At 44.0% G+C, this 27934-nt stretch overlaps 1 protein-coding gene across 1 annotated transcript; it reads left to right on the top strand.

The window, feature by feature from the left end:
- Nucleotides 1-1505: 1505 nt before the first annotated feature.
- LOC119488262 (leucine-rich repeat-containing protein 52-like) lies at nucleotides 1506-26700 on the top strand. Its single transcript, XM_037769758.1, has 2 exons — nucleotides 1506-2796; nucleotides 25469-26700. Exons 1-2 carry the CDS (start codon nucleotides 2148-2150, stop codon nucleotides 25804-25806), a joined length of 987 nt encoding a protein of 328 aa, XP_037625686.1. The 5' UTR covers nucleotides 1506-2147; the 3' UTR covers nucleotides 25807-26700.
- Nucleotides 26701-27934: the final 1234 nt, after the last annotated feature.

Genomic DNA, 27934 nt, shown 5'->3' with positions numbered 1-27934 from the left:
TGTTCAGACAAAACCAAAGTGATGCACGCTGACTTCCCAAATTATAAATTGGAGTATGCCCAAAAAAATTAATAACTGAGCAAACACACACAGTCCAATCTGAATGCATTATGTTGTCAACAAGCCACTGGGGGGACAGAATGAGGAGAGAAATTAGCCACTGGACCACATGAGATAAGAAGGCCTGTTCAATGTGTGCATGCATGGCTAAGAGGCTGACACACACACACACACACACACACAGAGAGAGAGAGAGAGAGAGAGAGAGCTGTGCTCCTCCTCTCATTACTTTGAATTTCTCTGACTGGACGTATCGTATCGTATCGTAGATTCGTGAGCCTGGTTTGATAGCTCAGTGCTTATACCCTTTTCTATCCATAGAGGAAATCGTTGGAGAGAGGAGACGGAGGAGGAGCCCAGGTGGTGCTGAGGCACCAGTTGAGGATTTTTTTTTTCTTTTCTTCCTTTTCTTCATAACAAAATAAAATAAAATGAAATATGGATAACACAAAATGGAGAGAAAAATAAATTAAAGAAAGAAAAAATATATAAATAAAGAAAAAATAAATAAATTAATAAACAAATAAAGAAAGAAAACTTAAAAAAAGCCAACATAACTGGGCAAGATTAATATCATGTGACTGTTTACAGTGTGGTGGCGGGTGGCTGGCTATCAGTCAGGGTGCAAATCAAATTAAGGCAAGATTAACAAGAATAAAGGGTCATTTAATTGCTGTCTTGTAATTGCTTTTCCCCATGTTGTCCATGTATCAGGTTTTTATGTTTTTTATTTTTCCCACTCACAATGTTGTTGGTTACGATTGCCCAGAAATCATTATAGATATTTAAATCAATATCCTCCTCACAAACACTAACAATACACTTCCACGCAACACACACAAACACAACAACACTTATCTTTTTTGATATATTTACTGTATTGTTATTGTTGTTATTATATATATCTTGTCCTAATTGTTCGTTATCACTATTATGTAATTTATTATTTCTTTATATTAATCTTGTCTCTAGGTGGAGGCTTCAGATAAACCCAGTGGGTTTTTTGCCTCTTCCTGCACTGTATATTATTCATTTATTTTTTTTGTTATGTTGTATAGTCTTAAATTGTGCAAAACAAATAAACAAAAGATAAACAAATAAGATAAAATATAGTAAAATAAATATAAATAGGTAGATAGATAGAAGTAAAAGAATGATGGCTAAAAGGATGGTGTTTAATAGGGTGATGGATAAAAAGCTGATATTTTTAAAAGAGGATGATGGATGAAAAAAGGATGATGTGGTTGTATGTGTTGTGTGGACTGTAACTCTGACTGGACGTCTGGTTTTCTCCTGAGAGCAACACCTGGTGACGTCACCTTTGCAATCACCACCAGTGCCAACTCACGCGCAACACAAACACAAAGTACTCGTGTGTGTGTGTGCAGGAGCTGCAGTGTGTGCATGGAGAGGGAGGGCGCTCAGGGGGAGAGAGAGAGAGAGAGAGAGAGAGAGAGAGAGAGTGGGATCAGCAGCAGAGAGTCTCTCAGAGCGGCTCTGAGCGCAGAAGTGGAAGGACGCGCTCTGCATCTCCATCTCCATCTGCATCTCCATCGCGCTCCTGAGGAGGAGAAAAAACGGTACTTTGTCTGCTGGACACTCAGACACAAACACAGTCAAGGACATATTTACGCACAGGATTCGGGGATTTTTTTGCACGTCATGGCATTTGTTTGGAAACTAAAGAAACAACGTGCTCAGCTGGAGACAACTCATTCACAAAGATGAGTCACCAAGGAGGTGATCGGTGCAACATCCAGTGCTCCTGTGGACACAAAGTCCGGTAAGCTGCAGCGTGGTCCCTTCTGGTCACCTTCTGGAACGATGACATCTCGTGGTGGTGGCGACGTCCTTGGCGCGCCAGAGTGCGTGTGAGTGTGAGTGAGTGACCGATAGTGTTTCTGAGAGAGAGAGAGAGGAAAGGGAGGCTGGATATAAACAGCAGCCGGGCTTCCAGGCAGCAACAGCCGGACACTCAGAGCAGCCATCTCGCCTCAGCTCCTCAGACCCATGCAGGATGCCCGGAGAGCGCCGGGGAGTCCTGGTCCAGCTCAGCCCGAGTTCATGACGCTCTGGGCGACCTCGTCATGCGTCTTTTGCCCGAGCCCAGCGCCCAGTCCCTCCGGCTCCTCTTCCTCTTCATCTTCGTGATGGGGGTGACCCCGTCCCCGGCTCTCACGGCCGGCTGTCCGGACAGATGCGTGTGCGACGACCAGCTGGTGGTCCAGTGCGCCGGACAGGAGCTCACCATGTTCCCAAATGACCTGCCTCTGGCGACCCGGCAGCTCATCATCTCCAACAACCGCATCGGAGACCTTCCGGCGCTGCAGCTCAACTACCTGTCCGATCTGGTCTACCTGGACTGCAGCAACAACTCCCTGGCTGAGATCTCCGAGTCCACCTTCGGGAATTTGCGTAAACTCGCCTACCTGGACTTGTCGTTCAACATCTTGCTGCAGATCGAGGACCGGACTTTCGGGCCCCTGGCGTCTCTGGTGATGCTCCGGCTGACGGATAACCCAAGTCTTGGGGAGATCCACCCGGACGCCTTCTCGGAGAACATGGCTCTGCAGGTGCTGGACGTGAGCCGGAACAACCTGACGGCACTGAACATCAGCAGCCTGATCGCGCTGCCGGCTCTGCGCTCTTTGGGGCTAAGCGGAAACCCCTGGAGCTGCGACTGTGACACGGAGGACCTCTGCCTCTGGGTGCAGATAGAGGGCTTCAAGTTCCAAGGTGAGGAAGGGAAGCAGTGTGAAAGGAAGTCAACACATAGTTATTGCATCCCTTCACATGCACAGAGAACATGCAGGGTGGTCTAAACTTATAAAAAAGATGATTAAATTCTCTAAATTGTTCTTGTTCTGCAGCCAAGAATAGCAGTAAAAACATGCATCCTTTGCCAAACTGTTTCATGCAGGCCTTTGTGTCCCTGTTGAGGAGGCAGCAGTTTGACCTCTTGCAGGTGGTCTCTTGTCAGTTTGGCTCTAGAAGCGGGATTCTCATTTTTGGCCAGTAAACAAACTGTCCCTCTGCTACGACTCTATATGAGCCAAAGACGCTCCAAGGTCTCATCATTTGTTGTTGTCACATAAGCTCATTTAGATAATTTGATTGTGGGCGCTTGGTCAATTTAGTCCCCGATGGTGGGCCACTTATATTATTCTTATGGATATGTATGCAGGACACACTCTTCCATGTGCGCTCCCACACAGACTCTCTCCATCACACACACACACTCAGAGTCCAGAGGTATAATGTTTGACCTCAGAGTCAGAGCAATCTGAAGATATCGTTCCCCTACTCCCCCTTCTGCAAAACAATCCCCTCACACTGCCCTTCACGTCTCAATAATGTCTCAAGTTTACCCCCAACAAATCAGCAGACTTTGTGTGTTATTTAAACAGCGGGGAACTGAGTTAGAGTGACCTAAGAAATCATCAACAATGGGCCTCTCTCAGTGAGGATAACCTCAGGTGATCTTAAATGTTAATGGAGCTTATAGTCCTAAGCAGGTGAACTGGTCTTGTAACAGCGTGGCCTCTCTTATAATAGCTGTCAGTACATCCCATTGATCTCACTGCGTTGCCTCTCTGGGTCCTGAAGGCAGAGATAATGGTGAGAGGATGATTGTGTCCTTTTGTGCCTGTTTTTTTCTGGCTAGCCTCTCCTATCTGCACACACACACACACTCACAGCGTGCACCTGTGTGCTGGCTCTCCCACCGTCGAACGCTTTGGCCCTTCAGCCCAGATGGTTAATGATGGTGCTCAAAAAAGCTGGACTCCTATGCTCCCATTAAGGACAGCGTGCATGTGTGTGTGTGTGTGTGTGTGTGTGTGTGTGTGTGACTCACTCCAGTTAAGTGTGTGTGAGTCAGCGTGTGATCTGGAGGTTAGGGGAGACCCTGAGGCCGGGGCCGGTGGGGAATGAGATTACCGTAAGAGACAAGCAGCGTCGAGAGGAAGGCCACTTGAAGACAGCGGCTCCCCAAAGTTGTTATCCACCTTAACTGAAGTACACACACAGGTGCACACACGCACACTTACTGTACACACTCTGCTCTGCTATTCATCCCCCAGTCCTTACACAAACACATTTCTGCAAAAAGAATCTGAGTAAAGGGCTTTTGAATTGTAAGTGACACAACACACCCACAGCTGAGTTATTGTTCGCCCTGTCCTGGTTTGAAATCATCGCTGCAGCTGCAACACGTTTTCATCCCAACTCGTCACATACCGCTGCTTTGTGACTTTATTTTCTGCATCAAAACCACTATAGTTCCCCTTGGCGTCACTTTAGGATCAGGCTAAAAAAAACATTATTTAGGTTTAGGAAAGAAATACATGGTTGGGCTTAAAACTATATGTTTGTACAGTGAAAATGACACTGAACGTTGTGAACATGGGACATGAACAAACAGCTGATTGTAACGTGATAGTTGGACTTAAAGCAGCAGTAGGCAGTATATTTATGGCATTATTTGGCAAAAAATCCATAATAACCTTTCAGCATATTGTAATTCAAGTGTTCTGAGAGAAAACTAGACTTGGCTCCTCCTCGTGGCTCAGTTTTCAGGCTTTAGAAAATCTAGCCCGTGATGGGAGACTTTGACCAATCACATGTCATTTCATTGAGAGAGCGTTCATATTGGGTGTGCTCCGGTCATGTGACCAGAACTTGGCGTTCCTTCAACAGATTTCACAATGGCTGCTGTCTCACAAACTTTCTCATTTTACAGCTAAACCATACAATACAAGATGATTCTGAGAACATTTGAGGAGAGAAATAGGCATTAGCGTAACATAATAATAATTCATATTTGATCAGCGCTGCCTAGTTTGACCGTTCGGAGTTCATAAGTGATTGACAGCCGGCTCTGATAGACGGCAGCTGGACAGCAGACCTCAGATCAGCTCTTACTGCTTGTTTTCCTCCGGTATGTGAAATCTTGCAGATGCCGTTAAGAGCACCGGAGGACACAGAGGCACATGATTTTTTCCCGGTACCTGTTTCATGTACTACTGTCACGATATAGCGTCCGTTTTATCAAAATAACTTTTTTTAATCAGATTTGCTCCAATCTCGCCTACTTCAGCTTTAAAGCACGGGACACAAACAGCGGTCTCCTGGATGAAAGCCTTGTGATTGTTGGACCCATCCACCTCCCCTCCCGCCCTGTGTCTCTTTTCACTCTTTAAACTACTTCATCACACTCCCGGCACACTTTCTCGGAGAGTTTACTGTTGCTGCGGATGGGTTTACATTATAGTTAAAGGAACGCCTGGTGCGTTTCATATCGGTGCTAAAGAGTGCCTTGTGCGGACATGACAAAGCCTCAGTATTTGACGCCCTGGGAATGAGAACGGGCCGGTATTTACGGTTACAATACACTTTAAAAGTTATAAATGTGACCAGAGTAGTTTGGACTGTAATCCCTCAGGAAACACACATCACTGTAACACACACTCAAGAAATCGACGTATTAATATGGCGCTCATAAACAACTGCAGTCACCAGTTCAACAGAGTGAATGGGGTCAAGTAAGCATGTGTGTGTGTGTGTGTGTGTGTGTGTATGTGTGTGTATTGTGTTTCTGTGGTCATGAATGCCCTCCGATGTGGCTGCAGGGCTGTGAGTCTAATGTACGGAGATTCCAGCTGTCGCTACGGCTCAGTCTGAATATGAATCAGGTGCATTCAAGTGTGTGTGTGTCTGTGTGCAACATCTTCACAGTAACTCATTCAGGAACCTTTAATATTGTTGATGATTGTTTAGGTTTTAATAAGACGAAGTATTGCTGGAAAAATCTTATATTTGATTTCCAGTTTTAATGTCTTGTTATAGGCTTTTCTTTTGTTTAAGTAAGTCACTCAGTCTCTCTCTGCGTCTGGCATGTGTCACTGAGAAAGGTTGACATTCATGGCTCGACTCTGGCAGCCTTCAAAGTCAAAGCAGCGAGGTTAGCAGGTGCATTTACGTTGTGTCTGTCCATAAGGTATAAAAACAACAAGAGGGAGGAAGTGAGAAGGCGATAGAAAGACAGAGTGGGCACGTCTCAACAGCAAAAGCAAGAGAGGAAAAAGAAAGCGGAGAAAATATTCTGAATGACATTCAGTATGTTCGGTCTGAGCTGGTGGAGGTCAGAGCCTCTTGGTGCGCTGGTTGCTATGTCACATCCATCTAAACTGCAGGAGGTCAGCAAAATAATATTAAAGGTTCTCTATATTAATGCATTAATATAGCATCAAACAACTATTGTCTATGTAAAGATAAAGAGGAGTAATGTCTACCTGAGCAGAGAATGAAGTCCCTCTGTGTGTGTTGTAATCAAAGCTTCTGTGTTTTGTTGACATGGCCGGGCCGGCCGTGCGTACTTTTAAAGTTCGTACATGTGAGCGTGCCCCTACTGGCTAGCTCACGGCCGCCGCTCTGCACTGCTCTCATAAGGCGGTTACAGCGGTAACACTGTTTTAACTGTTAGCATCGTTAGCTTCGAGCCGCCGGCTCAGCTGTCGCCATGTTGAGAGCCTTGCGGAGGCAACAGAAATACTCCCAATCTTGCATTTAGCACCTTTAACACATTTTTTTTAGTGAGACAAATGATGTTGAAAAGGAAGTTCAAGTTCAAGAGGTCAGTAACAAATCTCATTAAGTTATGAAAAGAGAATGAAAATTAATGGAAAGAGGAAAAAAAGAAATATGAACTTAATTAGCTATAGTCAGTAGGCGATATGAGGGGGGAGGGGGGAAGAGCGCCGGGCTTTGAAGCAAACGTTTGTAGTGGCCAAACAGTGGTACTACAACTTCTGCGTCAGTCACGTGATGCCTTTGGACCCCGTCAGCTGTAGTCTTTGCGGTGTGTTCAAGTGCAACTTGACGGCCAAGACAAAGGCAACGTGAGGCGACGCAACAGTCGGCCTTCATCACCGCTAGTTCTTTGATGTCGGCTTGCTGTGTTTGGGCCTTAAAGGAAAGAGTAAAGAGGAAAAGAAGTTTGTTATGAATATTTGTCAGTACTGTTTGTCTGTCTTTGGTACATGTCAAGATTATCATGAACATATCCCCTTGACATATTAAATACTTTAGCTTTTTATCACTTTGCAGTTTGTTTGGATGCAGCTGATTCGACTTCTTATTGTCTCCTTTGGCTTTGAAGACTAGAACTGTTACAGCTCCTTGTAGATAAATGCTACCAGTTGGCATTCAACCCTTTCTGACCTTGCCTTGTCTATTGTGATGATGGTATTATTCAAGTTTTACATTAACGCGTAATGTTCTCCATCATCAGTTCTCCATACTCCTGGAAACATTTCCTCTCTTGTCGTAATAGAATTTCAGCTTGTCGGACGACCTGCTGTACTCGCCGGAGGTCGATTTTGACAAGCGCTTCAGCCTAACACACAGAATGTAAGTGACTTGTCCCGGGCCGGCTGGCAGAGTTGGTGCTGTTATGGCTCCGGTGTTTGGGGGGAAAGTACTTCTGGCGGCTCGTCGGCGGCCTGGACAGCTCACAAACCCGAGGCAAAGAGCCAAAGCAGAGGGCCACGCACAGGACAAGAGTTAAATATTCATAAAAAGAGAAAGAGAAATAGAGGTCCGTGGGTTCAGAGACGGGAGGGATGAGAGGGTTTTTACACCAATTGAACTTGATTTATCCTTAATGAAAGTGAATCTTAGATCACTTGCGAGATGAGATGAGAGGGACTGGAATAGCGTGACAAAAGAACAGAGGACAAAGAGATGAGATAAGGCAGAAAGGGCTGAAAAAATGGGCAAACCGATTAAGATGGACCTTGCAACAGAGAGGGGTGAAAGAAAAAAACAGGCAGAGCACAAAGAAGTTACCAATCGTCTGCGCCCCAGATCTGTCACTCAAATCCATTAAAACATTCATTATGACAAGGAGGCATCGATTCAATTTAATACAGGTAGACGATACATTATTTATCAGCTGGAACGATTCCTCAGACCCATCTGGTGCGGAGAAGCATATCGAATTCAGCTGGCCTACTTGTGTAGCGTAGCCTGTATATGTTTTTATGTCTCGGCGCGTTTGGCGGTGTGAGCTCCAGACCAAGATTGATGCGATGCTCGTGTGGGTGTGTTAGTGATGTGATCACCTGAGGCAGAGGGGAGGGAGCTCAGGTGTGTGAGTCTGCGTGCACGAGACTGACTGATTGTGTGTGTGCGTCCGACCGATGTGCGAGCCAAGAGAATAAAATTGGAAAAGAGAGGGGAGAGTGCGAAGATGACAGAGCAAAACTGAGAGAAATGGAAGGACGTAAGAAGAAGGGAAATGGAGTGATAAAGGCTGAAGGAAGAATAAATGCTAAACGTGCCAGAGTGGGAATGAAAAGTGGGAGGTGATAAAGAGAGGACGACTGATAAGAAGAGCGATAGAGGGAAGAGAGAGAGAGAGCTGTTGCTATCTGACCTTCACTCTCTCTCTCTCTCTCTCTATCTCTCTCTCTCTCTCTCTCTTTCTATCTCTCTCTCTCTCGCTCTCTCGCTCTCTCTCTCTCTCGCCACTCATCCTCCGCCAGAGGAAAAAGGGATCTTATGGAGAAGTGATGGAAAGGAGGATGGTGGTAATCTGACTAATGCCGTATTTGAGAGGAGAGGAATCAGAAGGCGTGTGTTATTCAGCCCTAGTGGATGTGATGGGAGAAAAGGTCAGCTATTCTTAGTCCTCGCCAACCCCTGTATGATGCGTTTAAACGGTTTTGCTGAGAGAGGAGGGGCCTAAAAAGTCTCAACATCTCATCTCACAGGCGTCCAGCCAGCAGTCGTCTTTCAAATATGGTTGACTTTATAACTGTAACCGTTGTTTCAACATTTCATTTTAATGTCTATATTTCAAACTAAATGTTGACGAATGCACATCTGGTAGACGGGTGTGTAGAAAAAGCAGATCCAGATGTGAAAGAGAAGTTTGGGTTCCCGCTCACTGACAGCACTGACTTTATTATGTTTCGGTCATTGACCTTTGTCAGGTGTCAAGTTCTAGCATGAAACAACAACATCTTTATACTGAAACCACAGGCTGTAACAACTAATCAAAAGGCGAACCAAAGAAAATATAATAAAGAGACATTGATATATGTCAAAAGCCGTAGAATGCAAATGCAAATAATAAAAAAAATAAAAGAAATATAATTATTTTGTTTTGGAAAGGTGTGGTAGGCAATGCAAAATAAGTGATTTTTATTAACAAGAAAAGTTCAAATAGTGGAGACAGATCAAGTAACTTCATAACCTTGTAGAAAAACATATTTCCACATGTTGTTAGGACCTGAAATATAGACATTACCTAGGCTATCTAACTTTATAGCGGGCATTCAGACCAAAATCTGCATTAAAACAACACAAGGGACTGTGTCGGTGGGGGTGTTTATAACACGGAGAGACAGGATTTTACAACTCTGGAGAGTCCTCTTGAAGGCAAATATTTTATCTTTTGTTGCAACAATCATGAGGTGAACTGTAGAAATACGACATTCTTGTTAAACTACGAAGAATGTGCACTTACATGTCTTTGATTGGTCAATGCAGTACCTTGCCAGATGGCGTAATGTGTCGTTAAAAGTTTAGACTGGTTTAGCCTCGCAGGTATCAGACAACCCGGGGATCTCCGCTTACCAAACGTCTGGGGATTTCTAAATGCAAAGTTGTTGTTAGAATGGCGGCAAGAACTGCTGCTTACAAACCTACGGCCCCCTACATGTCCTGGATTCGGACAGGTATGGTGTTTAATTAGTATCACAACCCACGCACGCACAGAACGGTATCCACGAGCGGAAAAGCATCCTCCTGAGGGTGAATTTCTGCTCCGCGTGCACAAATATAGTCGCGCGAGCGCGGGGCTGTGATGAGCGCTCGCTCGACCCTCTCTACGCACTCGCAACTGTTCAACTTGCTCGCTCGTCAAGTTGACTTGTGAGACTTTGGAGGCCGGGATGGAATAGACAGTAGCTGATGTGTCCGCTCCTTTGATTGGTCACCTTAAACACCTACAGTCTCTGAAGGCAAAGGCAGAACATGAAAAATTCAGGAACACGTTGACACCGTTGTCCAATCATAGAGCACATAACACGTGACCATCCACTCCTCCAAATATCACAATGGGAATATCTGGGAAGATTTTCCGCTCGCGGATATTGTTCTGTGCGCTTTCGGGTTTTGATACTAATTAAACGCCATAGACAGGCCAATCGCAACTGTTTATCTACATCCGTGGTGACGTACGGGGGTGCCACGTGGGGATAAAATGCTCCGGGTGAGAGAGCTCGGAGGGACTCGTGGATTCTGGAGGAATAAAACCTGCGACTGCGAGTCACACTCTGGAGCCGTTAACTGGCCGTCAACAGTTCTGTGTTTCTGCTACGACAGAGTTTACAAGCACACGACTTCTGCATGTCACCCCGGTGGTCTTGTATAGTAGGTAACCCACAAATTATGAAACTCTCACGAGATGGTTAAGGTTAGGATACGTCGTCGGGGAGCGAGTCTCAAGAATTTTCGCATGTATTCGCCCGTTTTCGCAACTTGTGAGATACTTTCTAATAAAGAGTTTGAATTGGTTCTGCTATGCAGGTTTTTTAAAACTCTATAATTGTTTCCACTCAGTTTTAGCAACGAAAACCAGGGAGATTGTCTTCAGTCTCTTGTTGAGCGAAGTGTTTAGAGACTTGTGAGTCTCCTGAGTGAGTAAACCTGGTTTGACTTCTTTGCCAGACGATAATGAGTTGTTTTGCTGGAGTTATTTGTGTCGCTGGACTGGTTCCATTCAAATGAACGTGAGGGCTGCACAGGTCTAAAGTTGGTCTGAACAGTTGTAACCTCGACTTCAGGACGAAACTGAAAAACACAAAATCTGTGCGTACTAAGCTCTCTTGGCGGCAGCGTGCGTGAGGACATCAGTGCCCATTATGATCATATTCATAAATAAAACCTCAGATCCTATTTCCAGCTTCCACTGGGAGGTCAGAGGTCAAGGTCAACTAGAGTGTGCCTGCACAGGAGCGATGCTTGAGCTCCTGTGTGTATCGCCTTCACCTCCCCCTCTACACGAGACCACAACCATACTGATTAGCATATGCATTGGCATAATTAATCTGCTTATAAATAGCTCTGTTCCCGGCTCACAGGACGGGCTCTCTGCCTCGCAGCTCTGATCCGTCAGGTCGTGTGTAATGTGAACATACTGTGTACATGAAATGAAATGCAGAACCTGTTTTTGATTACTGTGTCGACCGCTGGCGTCTGCGGGTGCGTTTGCATTCACAGCGTAGTCCAAAAAAAAGCCTGAGAAGAGATTGTTATTCTGCTGCTCTTTTATGTGTCGGAGGAAAACAGAGTGAAGTTCATAAAGGAGTCAGCGATGTTTTTCGGCGGCGTCTCGCTCCCGATGTACACTAGCTCCTCCTCCAGGGAGGTGACGAGCCCTGCTCTCTGTCAGTGTGTCAGCGCCAAGCCTGGAAACAAACCAGCAGATGATTTGACACGGAGACCACGTCGCACTGAAGCGGTGGCAGCGACTCACACACACAAATATCTGCACACACATAAACACCAACGTTTATGCTCTCTGGATTGCATAAAGAGAAAAAACATTATTCACATTTCCTGGAAAGCTCTGCTTGTGTGCAGTGGTGAAAAGTAACTAAGTACATGTACTCAAGTACTGTACTTAAGTAACATTTTTAAGTACTTGTATTTTACTTGAGTATTTCCATTTCATTTTACTTTATACTCCTACTCTAATAATAATAATAATAATAACTTGGATTTATATAGCGCCTTTCAAGAAACCCAAGGACGCTGTAACATAGACATAAATAAACACAACAAATGGAACATAACAGTAGCTAGGGGCCATAGGCCTTGGTGAAGAGGTGGGTTTTGAGAGGTCTTTTGAAGCTGTCCAGAGATGGTGTGTTGCGGAGCTCTATTTTGTGTGATGGATGGAGAGCTGACCCGTGCCTGAGGATCTGAGGTTCCGGGGCTGTGTGTAAGGGTGGAGGAGGTCAGATAAGTACTGAGGAGCCAGGGCGTTGAGGGATTTGTAGGTGAGGAGGAGGATTTTTGTAGGTTATGCGGGACTTGACCGGGAGCCAGTGGAGGTGGATGAGGTTGGGGGTGATGTGCTGCCGCTAGTACCATTCTTAGGGAAATATTGTTCTTTTTAGTCCACTGCATTTATTTGACAACAATAGTTACTCCGCAAATCAACTAATAAATTATGATATATTATTATGGATTAAAGGGACTGTTTGTAACTTTTTAAGCGTATAAATGTAGCGGGTCGGCACACATGCGCGTTCGCATATGCGCGCTCGCGTGTGGCCAGAGCCTCGTCTCCGCTGCCTGCTCTCCTTCACTCAGACAGCGCGCGCGTCCTCGCTGTCTCGCTCCACCTTTAGATGTGAACGCGCGCTCACTACAGACTGCAGAAGAGTTAGTTTAGCTCTGAGAATATCTAGTGAATGTAGAGTGGACGTTTGTGCAGAAATAAATGCTGCAGCTCCTCCAGACCAACAGAGGTTTCCTGTGTCTTGTGAAATGACGGGGCTCCTCCACGTGTTACGTTATCGTCTCGTTACCGACCGGGTGCCGGTGTCTTCGGCTGCCGGCTGCGGTCGGGAGGCGATAACGTAACTCGTTGAGGAGCCCCGCTGCTGAAGCCTGCGCTGAGCAGGAAAAGCCAACACTAGGATCAGCATTGATTCATGGAGAGACCTTCGTCTGGTCAGCTAACATTACTGCCAAGCAGCTGAAATATAGAGTGATATTGTGGTTTTAGCTGACGTCTGTCGCCTCACCGTTTTGAGCGATGCTCGTTCACGTCTATGTAGAGCGAGCAAGCGCGAGCTCGACGCTGACTTTCGTTGATTTCAAGGCCACAGGTGTCGCTGTTAAGCAGCATTTCTGAATCTTACAAATAGTCCCTTTAAGATACCTGGCACTATATAAAGTAATTAAAATGAACCCCACATTTACCAGCCGCAACATTAAAGTGATGAACACATTAATGAATCAATAATTATATATAATAATCCAGTAATACAACATATATATTATTCTGAAATGGGCAATTCTGCATAATGAGTACGGTACTTTTATTTTTGGTACTTTAAGTGTATTTTGATGCTGCTAATACTTTTGTACTCTTACAAGGACTTTTACTTGTAAAGAGTATTTATGCACTGTGGTATTAGTACTTTTACTTAAATAGAATAGAATTCCTTTATTGTCATTGCACAGAGTACAACAAAATTAAAATAGCAATGTGACGGTGCATAAACATCTATTAAACAGTAGTGAAAAATAAAGAGATATAAAAAATAATTAGAAAAATATGTATTTGCTTGACCTATGAAAACAGTGAGATATTGCACGTTCTGAGTTGTATTGGCTCTCTGTACACAAGTCATAAATAAATACAGTAATAAAAAATGTAGAAAGGAATACCTAAGGTGCAGTTGTAATGTAAAAACATAATGTAAAGCTATATACAAAGTAGCTGTAAATGTAAGTATTGCAGTATTGCTTGTATCTTCTGTATTTTGTGCCCCTGTTGTATCTGTGAGTAAGTAAAGTGTGTATATATATTCCTCTGATTTCTATTTCCTGGAGTACTATTTTTGTCCTCACAGCCTCTGGCCTGTGGTGTGTCACAGAGCCGCGGGGCTTTGTGTCCGGTCAGATGCATGCTTCATAGTGTCACACTGATCACGACCCTGGTAATATTACAATAACAAGGTGACATCATGCACAGCAGAAACACGACAGGGCTTAGCACGGCGAGGACAGATAGGTGACCACCAGGCTCTGCGTCCTGCTCATAGACTGTACATAAGAAGTGGACGCGGTCACCGTGACATCGTGGTTTGTGGACTGATGTTTTGAACATGGATGTATAAAGAGAACTGCATACAGCGTTGGAGGCTCCTATTCATTCCTATGAAAGTTGCTCAGTGGTGCATGAAGCCAAAATGGCTCGACTGCCGACTGATAAAGTACCCGGATCATCCGGCGATCTTCCGCATCCATTGGTCCCGTAGAACAGGCGCAGTAGCGTTTCCTTTAACCCGCCTCCCAGCCCTCGCTTCAGCCTCGGTCTGGATCTCATTCACATGAACGGAGGAAGAGAAATAACTCTGGATTCGGTTATTAGTGCATTTTACAACTTTTATGACCTAATGATTTAAATAAGGGTGATTCAAGTGTTCATAGTTCACTGGGAAGTTGATTTTCCTAAAAAAAAAAAAAAATATCCACTGAGTTACAGGCGTCTCTTTCCCAATGTAAGTGTATGGGAAAAAGTATTTTTGGGCCCAATGGCATCATGTAACGGACGTAGAAGTTGTCGTACCACCGTTTGGCCACTACGGAAATTTGCCTCACAGCCCAGCCATCTTCCTGGGGGGCTTGGTTTTGAAACCTTGAGATCGACATTTTGGCCGTTGCCATCATGGTTTTTGATAAGTGACATTGACTTGTTTTGTCACGTCAGTCTTTAGTCACGTGACTCGTTGGTACCGCCAGTCCCGTGAGTTGCGTAAGTCATTAGTCAGTGAAGTTAACATCAACCACGACCGTTTCCTAAACCTAATTTCCTGTGAAAACGGAGGTTTATTTTGAAAGGACACTATGTATATAACAAGCATATATTGACACGTCGTCCATGCTCCGTCCAAAAGAAAAGCAAGTGGTCCGTGCATCAGTCTCTGATGTCGAGGGGCACTGACCAACCAGCAATATTTGACCAGTTGGGAGTGAGAATGGGTTGTTTTTTTTGCAACCAGAAGTGACACGAGAGGGTGGAGCTACGTACAACCGAACTCTGAATGACACATTTTTAAGTGACCAAAAATGTTATAATTAACTTTCATGAACTGAAAACACACTGTGAAATGGTTAAAGCTCTAAGACAAAAACACGCATCGGATAATGCTGTGGTAACGACCTGTCAATCACAAGGTAGCCACGCCCTAAAGCATCCCCTGCTTTATGGTCTATTTGACTCTAAATGGGACCATAATTTACTAATTGAACATCATGCTGTATTGAAGAAGACTTGAAACTAGCGTTTGAGACCATAAACTCATGTTTACAATGTTTACTGAGGTAATAAATCAAGTGAGAAGTAGGCTCATTTTCTCATAGACTTCTATACAATCAGACTTCTTTTTGCAACCAGAGGAGTCGCCCCCTGCTGGCTGTTAGAAAGAATGCAGGTTTAAAGCACTTTGGCATCGGCTTCACTTCTTTGATACTGAGGTTGCCACTTGGTCCTGTCCTGCTGTTGGAGGAGAAAACAGGGATCAGACAGCAGTGACAACTAACAAGCGCACGCCAAGAGAAGAAATTGCCAAAGATTAATGTTCAGAGCAGATTGTCTCATCACGAGAGGGCAGAGTGGGCAACGTCCTGCGTCCCTCTTATGCTGCAGCATTTTCCAGCCGGCGCTTGTTTAAGGTGGAGGAATATGGAAACTGCAGTGCAGCATGCATGCAGAAAAGTGTGAATTCTTCAAGGCTGCAGCCACTGAATCAGACTGCAGGAACAAAGAGGACACACACACATCTTTATCTCTGAGTTTCTTACTCATATACATGCACACACACTCTCTAACCTGAAAATGTCCTTTAGTTTAGCTTCTGAGGAACTCGTCTTCTTCTAATTTGTGAAGACGTGATATTATTAGTGCAGAGACTTACAGGAAGTTTATGAGTGCTATAATTCTCTCTATGCATACTGAATAGGATAAGTGGTGCCAAGGCGAGTTGAAATAAGGGAACACTGCAGCTCAAGTTGGCCAACACTGGCACAGACACTGTCCAAACTCTCAATTAAGAAGTCTGGGCTCTTTTAAAAACATTTTAAAGACAGATTTTCAAAACTGCATGTTTTTAAATCAAACGGCATCTTCGAAACAAGTGTCTCATAAAGCAGCCGCACGAAAACACACCTTACTGAGGAAACGGGCCTGCGACAAACACTGAAAATGTCAAGGGCTTTCTGCCAGAGTGATGTCTGAGTGGTTTCCCAGCCTGAGTGATGGGACGAGTGAGAAAACACTGAGTGACAGAGAAAACAGACGGTGAAGAGAGGCTGAACGCAGAGAGTGAATCATCCCGGCTGCCACCTTTTCTTCTGTTCTTCAGTAACACTCAAATTATTTTCTCTTATCTCTGATTATAAGAGGCAGTCGTGAATTCTCTCTAAAATGAAGCCGCAAATGTTCTGAAGCAAAGAAAAATAGATTTGCAGTGTGAAATTCAGAGGCCTTTTCCTCAAAAACAAACCGTATACCTGCTGTATACTCCTGATATATCATCTGCCAATACTTAGTTGTAATCTGACATTTATGTCTGTACACAAAATACAGCTGCACAGTTAACACTTGAACTTGGTACAGCCAAAGTTACAGTAATAATACATTAGCCTATGTTTGACAGCTGAATAGCTTGGCTCAAAGAGAGATTTTGAAAGAAGAGTTAACCATAGATTGTATATAAGAAGTGGACGTAGTCACCGTGATGTCACCCAATGGTCTGTGGACTGCCGTTTTGAAGCCTCGTGTTTGTCATTTTGGCTGTCACCATCTTGGTTTTTTGGCCGTCACCATATTGGCTTTTTGCAACCAGAAGTGACACGAGAGGGTGGAGCTAAACACAACCGAACACTGAAAAATACATTTTTAGGCGACAAAAATGTTACAATTACCTTTCATGAACTGAAAACACATTGTGAAAAGTTGTTAGAAAAAACACAGACAACTCCCAGACCGGTAACGACCAGTCAATCACAAGGTAGCCATGCTCTAAAGCATCCCCTGCTTCATGGTCTATCTGACTCTAAATGGGACCATAATTTACTAAATGAACATCATGCTGTATTGAAGAAGACTTGAAATTAGCGATTGAGACCATAAACTCATGTTTACAATGTTTACTGAGGTAATAAATCAAGTGAGAAGTAGGCTCATTTTCTCATAGACTTCTATGCAATCAGACTTCTTTTTGCAACCAGAGGAGTCGCCCCCTGCTGGCTGTTAGAAAGAATGACAGTTTAAGGCACTTCAGCATTGGCTTCACTTCTCAGACCTGGAGGTAGCCCACTGGAGATAACACAATCTTACTCTCACAAATAATAAGTTGAATTCATAAGCCGTAAAAATGCGGCTGTGGCTCAAGGGGGTAGAGCGGGTCGACTTTCAATCACAAGATTGGGGTTTGATCCCCGGCTCCTCCTGTCTGCATGTCGAAGTGCCCTTGAGTGAGACAGTAAACCCCAAGTAGCTCTCCGGATGCTTTACAGCAACCCACTGATCCTAATGCTTAGGATGGGTTAAATGCAAAGGTCAAATGTAGTTACGTTGTGGTGTGTATGATAGTATGTGAGAATAAAAATAAGTTTTTAAAGGCACCTCTGCACAGTACAAAACACTCAGTGGTTCAACTGCTACAGTCTCACTTGGTCTGGTATGACCAGTAGCTTATGGGGGCTAAAGTTCGCTAACTTTAGTTAAAGACATACATTGCTGAGTCAGTTCACTGGCTCTATGACATTTCCACTTGTGCTACTGTTACAATAGAAACTTATCCTCATACAACGGTTTGTATGATATTTAAAAAAATATATATTTTATTATTTTTCGTGCGTTTTCATACAAAAGTCCAACAACACGAGCAATCAGTGCATCTGTGAAAGCCCTTGTAGTGTTCAGGCAACAGAACTACATGGTTAGGTACAAAGATCGTGGGTTGGGCTAACATAACTATGGAAGTTATGTAACAAATAAGTCTTTGTTGACTTCTGGTTTCACACACGAGATACAAACAGCGGTCTCTTGGAGGAAAGTCTGGTGTTTTTAGACCCACCTTTCCACTCTGACCTCCTCCCTATGCGGACTTTGGCACTTTTTATACTACGTCACCCTTCCTGACTCACGATTACATGGATTACATTCGAGTTGATTACGTGGCTTATTTACAAATTATAGTTTTCTATTTTAGGTGTAGCTGCAGCGGCTGCTGGTATATAAGTTCCGTAGTCTCGCTTTAAAAAGAAGTAGTCTGCATCAGTGATTCCCTTTACAACAATGACTTCCTATATTGTCATGTAAAATCTTTTAAATGCAGTTTTTAACCAACCGCATCCACATTGGACACTTGGATAAAGTGCTGCAAAATGTCACTAAGATAAAGGCAAAGTGAGATCTGATGATTGAAATATAGGTATAGGTGATACTGATCAATAGAATAAGGCTTAACTGACCTCAGTTCTAACCCAGAAGATCAGTTTCGGCCCAAAATGAGTCTTCTGTCAGAGAAATTGTCTCCAGGACAACAACAACTAGAGGACTAACAACCTTTGGGTGAGAGACAGGTTTCACCGGGGCGTTAACATTTTTTATAACTTCAACTTCACCTGCCAAATTCTGGTTGAAAGTAGTTTTAGAGAATTGTCCTGGCTTTCATCACGCTTTTCTTTGAGAGGAGACCAGGCAGCAGTGACACGCAGCCAAGAACTGTGGACAAAGTCTGAATATTACAAGGTGCAGGAAACAGCTACAGGGACTGAGGAGGGACAGATGAGACCCAAACACCCTCAGGGACCTGTCTGCTGTGCGTGTGTGTGTGTGTGTGTGTGTGTGTGCACTCACTGATTGTAACTCCAGCATCCAGCTATGGATGTTATATTATTGTAAGAGGTAATAGACAGAAACCTCACTGCTCACACAAGAATCCTCACACCTGTCCTGAGGCGAGCTTGGCAGGGTAACGAGACTGAGCAGATCAGCCATCCAGGCCAGACCGTCACAGATGGTGACAGAGTGACGGAGGAACTGATGGGCTTCACAGCGAGGGGAAGAAATAGAGAGAGGCATAAGGAAGTTAACTGTTTGCAATTATTTTTTGGTATTATTTTCCAAAATATGAAGATTAGGATCCAACATGCTCAACTCACGATTTAAAAAAGAAGACAGGGTCCTTAATGTAGATAATATAAAAAGGAAACTAGGACAGCAACGTAATGGCACCAATTTCTTCAATGCATTAACGCAACTTGCGATTTTTAGGTCAGTTTTAAAGCTAGAATGAGATACTGGTATCATATGAAACATATACTAGCTTGTCGACAAGGAGGTTAAATGACGCTCCAAACTTGCGCCAAATTTTGGTGAGGAAAAACTGGCATGGCCATTTTCAAAGGGGTCCCTTGTCCTCTGACCTCAAGATATGTGAATGAAAATGGGTTCTATGGGTACCCACGAGTCTCCCCTTTACAGACATGCCCACTTTATGATAATCACATGCAGTTTGGGGCAAGTCGTAGTCAAGTCAGCACACTGACACACTGACAGCTGTTGTTGCCTGTTGGGCTGCAGTTTGCCATGTTATGATTTGAGCATATTTTTCATGCTAAGTGCAGTACCTGTGAGGGTTTCTGGACAATATTTGTCATTGTTTTGTGTTGTTAATTGATTTCCAATAATAGATATATACATACATTTGTATAAAGCCGCATATTTGGCCACTCCCATGTTGATAAGAGTATTAAATACTTGACAAATCTCCCTTTATAAGGTACATTTTTAACAGATTTAAATGTGCGATTAATTTGCGTCTAATCACCATTAACTATGGAAAATCATGCAATTAATCGTGATTAAATATTTTAATGGATTGACAGCCCTGATATTCAGATTAGTGGACTCAGACAGTAAACTAAAACACCACTGCCGAGCAGCTGACTAGAGGATAAACTCTCTTGGAAACAGTGAGTGAAGTTGACTGAAGAAAAAGACACTTCAGGCCACACAGACCGACCCCAGTCTAACAGAGCAAACAGAAAACGGTGAGCAAATCATGCAGATAGGTTCATATGGTAACTTCTGGCGATACACACACCTCTACACAGCTAGAAGGAGCAACAGAGTGAAGCTCTCAGCATCTGAACACTGAAACCAGAGGTAGATATCGGCTTCACTCACCTGATCCTCATCAGGGACAATCAGGCTCCACAGCTGCTCCTCCTCCTCAGGGATCATTAACCCAACCAGCCTCTCACGACTAGACAACAACAACGCAACCGAACACGGAAAAGCATCTCATGCAAATAAAATAAGACAAACCAAAAAAACATAAATAAATAAAACAAAAGTAGGGCAGCACATTTTCTCTTCCAGTGGTGGAGAACAATCCTTGAAGCGGCAATAAAGTCCAAGTTCTTATTTGGAAACACAGCTGGGGAGATTGTGGCAGTGATTCATGCAACCAATACTTTTCCAAAAAAGAAGAAACAAAAGAGAGTGTTTCCAGATTAAATGGAGGAAAGTACCTGCTTCATTTTTACAATCTCAACAGTTATTATCACCCATGAGTCCCATTTCAGAAGGTTAACTGCTGTATGATAATACCGGTGTATTATACTGTAATTTGTTGATCTCGTTGTCCACCCACCACTGTATATCCTCTCCTACGTTTGAATTAAGATCCACTTCACAGATTGTTTTGTATTATTTGTAATAATATCAGGTAGAGTGATATGTTATTCCGCCTTTTACTTGAGGAAGTGTGCTGAAAGTGAGTGGAGATGGGGAGAGGGAGGATAGGAAGTGACAGTTTGGGGAAGCCTCTGCATGTCCTTCCTCCTACTGAGGGAAACTGGGTTAAGCTATATAGCGTGTCTGCTGACTGAGTGTTTCACATCCTGGTTCGTCCTCGGTTTATCTGTCGTTACTGAATAACTGCACAGTGATCTTAGCACATCAATAATCACTCATCACCATAACGGCTTGCATGATGTTCCAGCCTGCTAACTCAATAACCCACCTGCTGTTTCTGCCTGGACAGGAGGGAGAGCTGTCAGATAAACACAGACACTAAATAAGATACCTGATCCACTCGCTGTAATTCTGTCGACTGTGTGCTTAATCCTGACCTGTTATAACTTCTCAGGGTGTCCGTACACACCCCGTCATGTCACAAACATAGACTGTATATATCGATGGACAACGTGTCCCCACTACCTCCCACTGTACAAAAGTGAAGCCAAAATGGTCGTGTTTAGTTGGTAACCCACAAGTTGCGAAAACTGTGAAAACTATCGCGAGACTTCTCAACCATCTCGCGAGAGTTTTGCAACTTGTGAGTTACATGACCCAAAATATCCCGTAGGTATACAGGAGTTGTCATCTTGCAACCCGGTATCCGCCTGCCCACCAGAGGACAGCGTGTCAGTGCCACGTTTTGCCTCACCGAGGCGTGAAAATGACAGTACCAGCAGGGTAGTGGCAAAACCACTTAGTTAGGTTTCTGAAAAACGTCAAGGTTGGCCATAAAATAAGTACGTAAACTAAGTACAATACGTACGGAAACAACGTAACATGAGGTCTCAAACACCGGTCTCCGGCTTCAGTCTTTCTCATCTTTTATTCTATACGTCACTGGCTCTGAGCATATTCACGGTGATGCATTTACAATGCAGTCAGTACCGTCCACATGGCGTACAAATGACACAACAAAATGGGTGCTGTCATGTCATCTCTCGTTCAACTCTATCTCCCACATTACGTTCCCATACAACTAAACTGCATAACCGAAATACGTTTTGAGGGAAACATACTTTTACTTTTACTTTTACTTTTACACACACTTTTAAACATGTGATTAAGGTTGTAAAGCAAAACAAAAACGCAGCAAAACTACTTGGTTAGGTTTTGTACAAAAACATCATGGTTTGGTTTAAAATGACCTAAAAACAAAACACAATAAATTACTACGTTTCACGCGGGACACAAACACCAGTCTCCTCTCCAGTCCGATGTTTCCTGGACCCGCCCGCCAGTAGTGGACTTTCTTGCTTGTTATAACCATAATTATTCAATAACGTTTTTATTCAACGTATATTCATTCATGGTCGCTCGATATACTACGTCACCTGCTCTGCGTGTCGCTTGTTGTACTTACGTCACTCGCTGCGGCCGCCTGCAGACTTACAAAGGTATTTGTGATACGTAAAAGACAAACATAATCAGCAACAAAATATGTTTCCTTCCAAATGTAATTGAGAATGCAACTTAGTTGTATGGGAAAGTAATATTTAGGAGACTGGGATGCCATCTTTACATACAGTTTATAGTCACAAAGCATCACTTCGACAGCATCAGTACAACTTGTCTCCTCAAAGCTGAGACAAAGCCCCCCGGTGAGGCGATCGATAACTCGGTATTGATCCAGAACCTTATCAAACCCCTGCAGATGTGTTGTGGACGTTTTCCTCCTCAGGCTTGTAAAAACCTTGTTAAAACACCAGGTTGTTTGAAGGAGTATTTTTAACCCTCGCAGACATATAGCCGGAGTAATCTAATAATCACCAGACCAATCTGTCTCGGGGTTATCTCGGGGTTGCAGTGGATATTAGGAGAATAAAGCGCTTAAGAATTTGTGAGGAAGGATTTAAGTTAATGTGTTCTGTATGTACTGTTCAGATACTCTGAGTCCTTGCTTTCATAATCGTTTCACAACTTCTAGCTGCAGCTTTCCCTTTAACTGCTCACGAAGCCCCGGCCAGTATTAGTCAGAGAAGTATAGATCCTATCTGACTATTCTCGTCATCCTCCCTCAATCACTCATCTCCATGTCCAGACCTTTGGCTTTATTGGTAGATGAGTGCGGTTTAATTAACATTGTTAACAGCAATAATCCATCAGAGGACAGGACTGCAGCCAGATACAATCCTCTCTCATCTCCTGAGGTCAGACTCCTTGTATCTGGTCCTTCCTTTGAGTGTGTGTGGATGCAAATATTTCCAAATTGTTCCTCCTTTTTTTCCAATCCATCTTTTTTTTGTTTCTCTCTCTCTCTCTCTTATCCTCGTCTCGTTTCAGTCCGCCTTTCTATCTCTCTTTCGGCTCTCTCATCTCTCTCTTTGTTCCCAACTTCTCTTTTTGGGGGATTGCAAGTGCAATTATTAAGCATGCAGGGAGGGTGGGAGCGAAGGAGCATGGGAATTAGCTTGTAACCAGAGATGAAGTCAGATGAACCGATAGAAAACAGCTCGTTCTGTATCGTGCTCTTCTCTTATCTCTGAGATACATACAGAGCAAGCCTCGCTTCTCTTTTTAACATTCATACTAATTAATATACGTGCGAGTACTGTATATGCTAAAGCTGCAAAGGTGCTGTAGCAGAATGAAAACATGCAGGCGGCACCCTCCTGTTCTGAAAAGTGAAGTCAATGCTGAAGTATCTTAAACCTGCATTCTTTCTAACAGCCAGCAGGGGGCGACTCCTCTGGTTGCAAAAAGAAGTCAGATTGTATAGAAGTCTATGAGAAAATGAGCCTACTTCTCACTTGATTTATTACCTCAGTAAACATTGTAAACATGAGTTTATGGTCTCAATCGCTAGTTTCAAGTCTTCTTCAATACAGCATGATGTTCATTTAGTAAATTATGGTCCCATTTAAAGTTAAATAGACCATAAAGCAGGGGATGCTTTAGGGCATGGCTACCTTGTGATTGACAGGTCACTACCATGACGTTGTCCGGTCTGGGAGTTGTCCGTGTTTTCTTCTTACAACTTTAACCCTTTCACAGCGTGTTTTCAGTTCATGAAAGTTAATTGTAACTTCTTAGGTCACATGCGTTCGGTTGTACTTAGCTCCGCCCTCTTGTGCCACTTCTGGTTGCAAAAAAACAAGATGGCTATGGCCAAAAACGGTAGTGGCTAGAAGGGAGCCCACAAACTGGGGAAACTCGCGAGATTGTTAAGGTTAGGCATTGACCTTTAATAGTGGAGGTTAGGATAGATCGTTGGGCAGCGTGTCTCGCGAGAGTTTTTGCAAGGTTTTGCAGATCTTAGATCAGATTTTGCAATTTACGGGCTCCCATCTAGACACGACCACCAAAAACCAAGATGGTGACGGCCAAAATGCTGAACTCAAGGCTTTAAAATCGTAGTCCACAAACCAATGGTTGACTCACTCACTCACTCACTCATACTTACATACTCCTGTTTTTCATTGCCCTCTCCCGGTTTATTCCCAGCGTCACAATTTACAATTCTCCCGTATTTCTCCCAATTTATGACAATTTTTCACACCTTTTCGTTATCTCAACCTGTTTCTGGCACTGTACAGTGTATAAGCCCTACTGTTTCCACCCGGACAACATTACAGCTACACCCTAATGTCGTTTCCTGGCAGAAGACACCTGCTTGCGACACAACTCGGTATGAACAGCGCTCGCGGGCAAAGTCGGGCTTTGCTCGACGCAGCAAAAAACATCGTGGCGCGACGCAAGCTGTTAGAAATAACGGGTTTCAGAGCGCAGTGGTGCCGTTATCGCGTTGAAGCATCTGAAGTGCTTTCAGCGAGTGAGGTACGGAGAGAGAAAGAAGTACTAAGAGAAAGAAATACTCACACAAGTTGACACCAGAGGGATGAACTATTCTGTATTCTTTCCTGAGAATTAAACATAAAATTTAAAGTATGTATGTTAAAAAATGCCATTACAGTGTACTTATTATGCTGTTTCCATTCTTTAGTTTCTGAAACTCAAATTTTTCTGGGGGAGAAATCCTCCCTATTTATAAGGTCTCAAGGTTGGCAAGTATGCGTCCACTTCCTATGTACAGTCTATGAGCATGATACTATTCGCCGCTGAGGAGCTCTTGAGAAATACGCTGATGTTGTCTTCTGCAGCCGATCCTGACCTTTGACCTCTCTGTGGCGAAGCATCAAACGGCATAAATAAACAGTATTTTACATGGTGCTCAAAAGGCTCGTAGAGTTTCTGTCCTCCCCGTGTGGTCTGAAGCTGCTGATTATCATATTCCTCATTATGAGCGGCAGATGTTTTGTCAGGGAAAACACTCATCTCCTTATCTCTCCGCTGCTGCCGAGTGATTTGTTAGTGTATAATGATGTGTGTGAGGGGGTGGGAGGGTGGATGTGTCAGAGCCTCGCAGTCAAGACTAGTCACCTTTCTGTGCATGTATGTGAGCGCGCATGTGTGTGTGTGTGTGTGTGTGTGTGCAGCATAATAATGTTGCCATGTCCTAGACACCAAAGACCTACATTACCCAGAGGAAATCTATGGAGTCTCTCGGGATCATTTATCACAAAGGTTATCACTGCATTGTTAACAGCTGTTTGTGTGTGTGTGTGTGTGTGTGTGTGTGTGCGTGCGTGCGTGTGTGTGTGTGTGTGTGTTGCACACCTTTTCCTCTGGAGTAATTACATTTTTTCCTCCCGTGCCTCTCCTGATACTCTGCCCTTCATCTTCAACCATATATACTGATTATCCTCTGCCACTGCTCTCTTTTATACACATTTCCTCATTAATCTCCTCTCTCCTCTCCTTCCTCTCTCTGTCCTTCACCTCCAGACGAGGGCCAGACGGTTTGCCACAGCCCCCCAGAGCTGGCGGGCCAGCGGATGGCGGAGGTCGGCATGCAGCTGCGGGCGGACTGCCACCAAGGCCTGGGCTACTGGGACTACCTCTTCTTCATCGCCATCGGCTTCGTCATCTTCTCGGCCGGCACGGTGTCGGCCTGGGTGATGGGCGTGCTCATGGTGCTGTACGAGCGCTACACCAAACGGAAGAGCGAGGATATGGACAGTGATGACGAGGACGACAGGGGAGGGATGGGCGGAGGAGGAGGAGGTGGAGGAGGTGGGAACCAGGGGAACGGGGATCTAAGCAAGCCTGGCATGCAGGTGTGACAGACTGATGTGAGACAACATGAGGAGGGATGACACGAGAGAGGAAGAAGTGATGATGAGAGGACTCTGAGACCAAAGGCTCTGCGATGACCCCAGATCTGACTGTCTCTCTTTGTTACAGATTTAGATATCGCAATATGCTCTTCACCATATTGGACAGAAAGTGTGTGTGAGTGAGTGTGAGAGTGTGTGTGCAAGTGTGAGAGAGAAAGAGAGACAGACAGAGACAGCAATAAGGATGACTATGCCTTCACTTCAGGAGTACAGAATGACCTCTGAGATTATTGAGAGCAATAACCCCCATACACACACACACGCACACACACACACACACATACTGCTCATCTCAGCACAGATACTCCGCTGGTTTCTCCGAGTGGGTGGACGTAACTGCATACTATGTGAAGTGCTCTTGAGTAATATTCTGTACATGATGATTATAACAAGGCGTGACACACAAAGTACATTAATACACATGAGAAGGTGTTGGGGGTCACAAAGAGAGTGATGCCTTATCTCTGCTACAATAAAAAAACGTAGTACATTTCGGTATTAAGATGTGATTTTCCTGAACGCCTTAAGGCAACTCACTTGAAATAGTTGAACAGTCACTGTTAGTCTTCTATAGACAGAATCTGTCCAGAAACAGTTTGGGGATACGATCAAATGATTTGAATGTAAAAAAAATACTTCTACAACTCGCTGCTGGTGGGATTAACTATGTGGAAGTTTAAAGGCACCCTGTGGAGTTTTTAACCACTAGTGGCGTTACGGAGTAATGTTTTTAATGAGTGGGTTTGTTTGTATGTCGTGCTCAACGTATCCTCATACAACAACACATTCTCATCCTAGCTCGTCACATACCGCCACTTGACATCACTTTATTTTCGGCATCAAAACCACTATAGTTAGGTTTCGGAAAGAACTACATTGTTGGGCTTAAAACTAAGAACGTTTGTACAGTGAAAGTGACGCTGAACGTCGTGAACATGGGACACAAACGAACAGCTGATGTAATGTGACACACGGGACACGAACAGCGGTCTCCTGGATGAAAGCCTTGTGTTTGTTGGACACATCCACCACCCCTCCCTTCCCGCCGCCCGGTGCGTCTCTTTTCGCTACTTAAACTACGTCACAACACTCCCAGCGCACTTTCTCGGAGCGTTTACTGTTGCGTTTTATACTGGCGCTAAAGGGTGCCTTGAGCAGCGGTATCGAACAACGGCCGTGACAAAGCCTCGGTATTTGATGCCCTGGGAACGAGAACGGACTGCATACAACGGTTCATATGATATCTTATGAAAAGTCCTAATTGTTTTGTGCGTTCTCCTACAAATATCCAGCAACACGTGTTTAATTTCTGCACGTTTCATGCATACAATGTTTTCAAAATAAACTTCCGTCTTCACAGGACACTACTTTGGTTAGGTTTAGGCAACAAAACTACTTGGTTAGGTTTAGGAATAGGTCGTGGTTTTGGTTAAAATAACTACGGATGTGGCGTAACTTAAGTAGGCCTACGGATGTTACGTAACAAATACATCAACGTTGACTTCTGGTTTCAACACGGGATATGAACGCTGGTCTCCTGGTTGAAAGTCTGATGTTTTTTCACCCACCCATCCACCCCGACCTCCTCCCTACATACTTCATGGTTCGTGAATTTCATATGCATTGATTTTGTGGGATATATTCAAAATGCAAATTGCAATTGCTACAAACGTGCTACAAACATGCATGAGCAGGCTGTTGACACAATCCATATTCCTGGTGATGGTTTCATGCAATTGTTCAGATTAACAGTCGGTGGAGGTAACATGGATGTAGTCCTCAAGGACATAAACAAATGCATCCGTGTGATAAATTCTGAATGTAAAAATAATAGTCTTCGTTGACAAGAAAACTCCACAGGGTGTCTTTAAAGGGCAATTTAACACCCCTCTGAAAATCTAGTTTTTGCTGACATCCGGTGGTTTTAACTCTGCTTCAGTGATGTAGACGTGTACTCTGGGGTTGTGTCAGTACACCGTGACATCACTGTCGGGTGTGGTTAGTGGAGCAACAGAGCACACTTCTGACCACGTTTCCATCCAAATGGTGTGCAAAAGTTTTAGAAATTTAGCAA

This window comes from Sebastes umbrosus, chromosome 5, assembly GCF_015220745.1.
Source record: "Sebastes umbrosus isolate fSebUmb1 chromosome 5, fSebUmb1.pri, whole genome shotgun sequence".
Lineage (NCBI taxonomy): Eukaryota > Metazoa > Chordata > Actinopteri > Perciformes > Sebastidae > Sebastes > Sebastes umbrosus.
This window is presented reverse-complemented; position numbering and strand designations above follow the sequence as displayed.

What these genes read in the sequence shown, in the direction of transcription:
- LOC119488262 (XM_037769758.1), top strand. Translation starts at nt 2,148, where the DNA reads ATGCGTCTTTTGCCCGAGCCCAGCGCCCAGTCCCTCCGGCTCCTCTTC. An exon ending in AGAGGGCTTCAAGTTCCAAG is followed by an intron (nt 2,797 to 25,468) that starts GTGAGGAAGGGA and finishes CTTCACCTCCAG; the next exon opens with ACGAGGGCCAGACGGTTTGC.